At 30.4% G+C, this 1981-nt stretch overlaps 1 protein-coding gene across 1 annotated transcript in view; it reads right to left on the bottom strand.

Annotated features, from left to right (window-relative positions):
* The window catches only part of LOC108687943 (organic cation transporter protein-like), a 9706-nt gene that overhangs the window by 4293 nt on the left and 3432 nt on the right, over window positions 1-1981 (bottom strand). Inside the window, exons 2-3 of the mRNA XM_018193988.1 lie at window positions 1384-1725; window positions 202-449 (exon numbers count right to left, since the gene is read on the bottom strand). Coding sequence (XP_018049477.1) covers window positions 202-449; window positions 1384-1725 — 590 coding nt within the window. The remainder of the gene's footprint in view (window positions 1-201; window positions 450-1383; window positions 1726-1981) is intronic.

The raw sequence follows: 1981 nt of genomic DNA, 5'->3' as shown, positions 1-1981 counted from the left end.
ATATATGTATAAAATATATATATGTATAATATATATATGTATAAAATATATATTTTTATATTTATTTAATATTACAAATCACATAAATATAACATTTGAAAGATTTTAAAATTTTTGATTTTAAAGTATCTTGAAGATTTTCTATTTTTGTATTAATTGTGGATTGTTTCTTCCTCTTCCCTTCCTTTTTCTTTTCCTTACCAAATATACAGCACAGTGATCGCAGTGGGTACGGAAACAGCCAATTGCAAAATTCGCCAATCAGGAATCACGTAGCTGAGTACTGCGAGCAGTATGAGACCCATCGACCAGAAAATCTGCATAATCAATGCGACAAGAGTGCGAAATCGCGCTGGAAATAATTCCAGGGAAAGAATATATGTAGAATTCTGCAAGCCTTGAACGAATACTCCTTGAAGACTACGTAACATCAGAAACGCAGGATAACTCTAAAATCGCAAATTTTACTCTCCTTTAACATTTCTCGTTTTAATTCTTATACATTACGACTAAGGATGCACCAGAAAATATCCGAAAGGTATCCGATATTATCCGGTCGAATAGCCGTATCCCACTGAATATTATATCCGACTATATATTGTACATCCAACTGTATCGGCAATATATCCGACTGAAACTGTATATTGAAAATTTCATTCACGCAGAATTCTATTCTTTTCAGCTGAATTTCTTTTATAGTTCATCTTTCCTCTTTTTCTTTTCATGTTGAGGAGATAAAAGTGTAAAATCTGTTCTTTTTCGAAGAATTCTGACCTAGTGCTGAATTAGTGCAATAAGTTAGAGTAAAATAAATTATATCTATCTCATTTTAACTTATTACACTAGTGTACATTAGTTCAGAACTTGAGGCGGAAAAAGAACAAACTTAATGAAAATTATCAACGCTATTTTTTCTTTCTTTAGAATTTTGAAGAATTTGTACTAGATATCCAGAAAATATCCGATCGAAGAATTGCTCTATATCCGATCCCGGATACCCGATCGGATATCAAATATCTGATGTCACATTCTTTTCAGATATCCGGTATTCGTTATCCGGTAATTTTACAATCCGATGCATCCCTAATTAGGATAAGTAATCAATTTATTAAATGTTCCTTTTTTTTGCTCGAGTATCAAATCCACAACATCTAGAATAGTAAGATAATTCATGAAAAAAATTGATAAAGAATTATCAATCGTTTGTTTCATTACGAAAAATTGAATGCAATAACACTAAACCACTTTTATAAAAATGGAATAATTAGTGTAAATTTAATTTTCTCATCTTTCAAATAAATTTTGTCATCTTTCTAGAAATATAACGATTAAATTCTAAATTTGTCGGCTACTATTTTTAATATCGTGATAAGAAATTTTTACCTGCACAATATAGAGTGCGACCGCCATTGTGCCTTGCACATAAAGACATATCGCTTGGACTGGAAGTCTACCAATACGATCAATTAAAAATCCGGTGATCCATGCACCCAGAAGCACTCCTATGTAATAAACAGTTGGCCCAAGAAAAGATAGATATCGTTTCTCGCATACTAAACCCCATTCAGTAACTACACTGTTCTCCATAAATTCCGTCTCGAAGTGATATTCGCCGGAACAGGACATAAACGTTGACACTTCTGGCGATGCAAAAGTTAAATTGACAAACATCGATGAATTTTCCATGAGTTGACAACCATAGCTTTTAAGCGTTGAATCTTTCATCTAGGATATATAAAAATTTATTTGTGATGTCAAATTATTGTATTCTAAAGAGTAAGAAACTATTTCTTTAAATTGATATATTTTATCTTAATACAGTAATTTAGACGTGAAATTAATATAATAATCGAGAACAAAAAATAAATTACACAAATATAAATACAGATATAATTTAAAATTTTATTACATAATATATTAATTAATGATTTTATAAGTTCCTAAGGTCAAATTTAAATGGCGCTGAAACATAAACATGTAA

The sequence above is a fragment of the Atta colombica genome, unplaced genomic scaffold, assembly GCF_001594045.1.
Source record: "Atta colombica isolate Treedump-2 unplaced genomic scaffold, Acol1.0 scaffold221, whole genome shotgun sequence".
Classification (NCBI taxonomy): Eukaryota; Metazoa; Arthropoda; class Insecta; order Hymenoptera; family Formicidae; genus Atta; species Atta colombica.
This window is presented reverse-complemented; position numbering and strand designations above follow the sequence as displayed.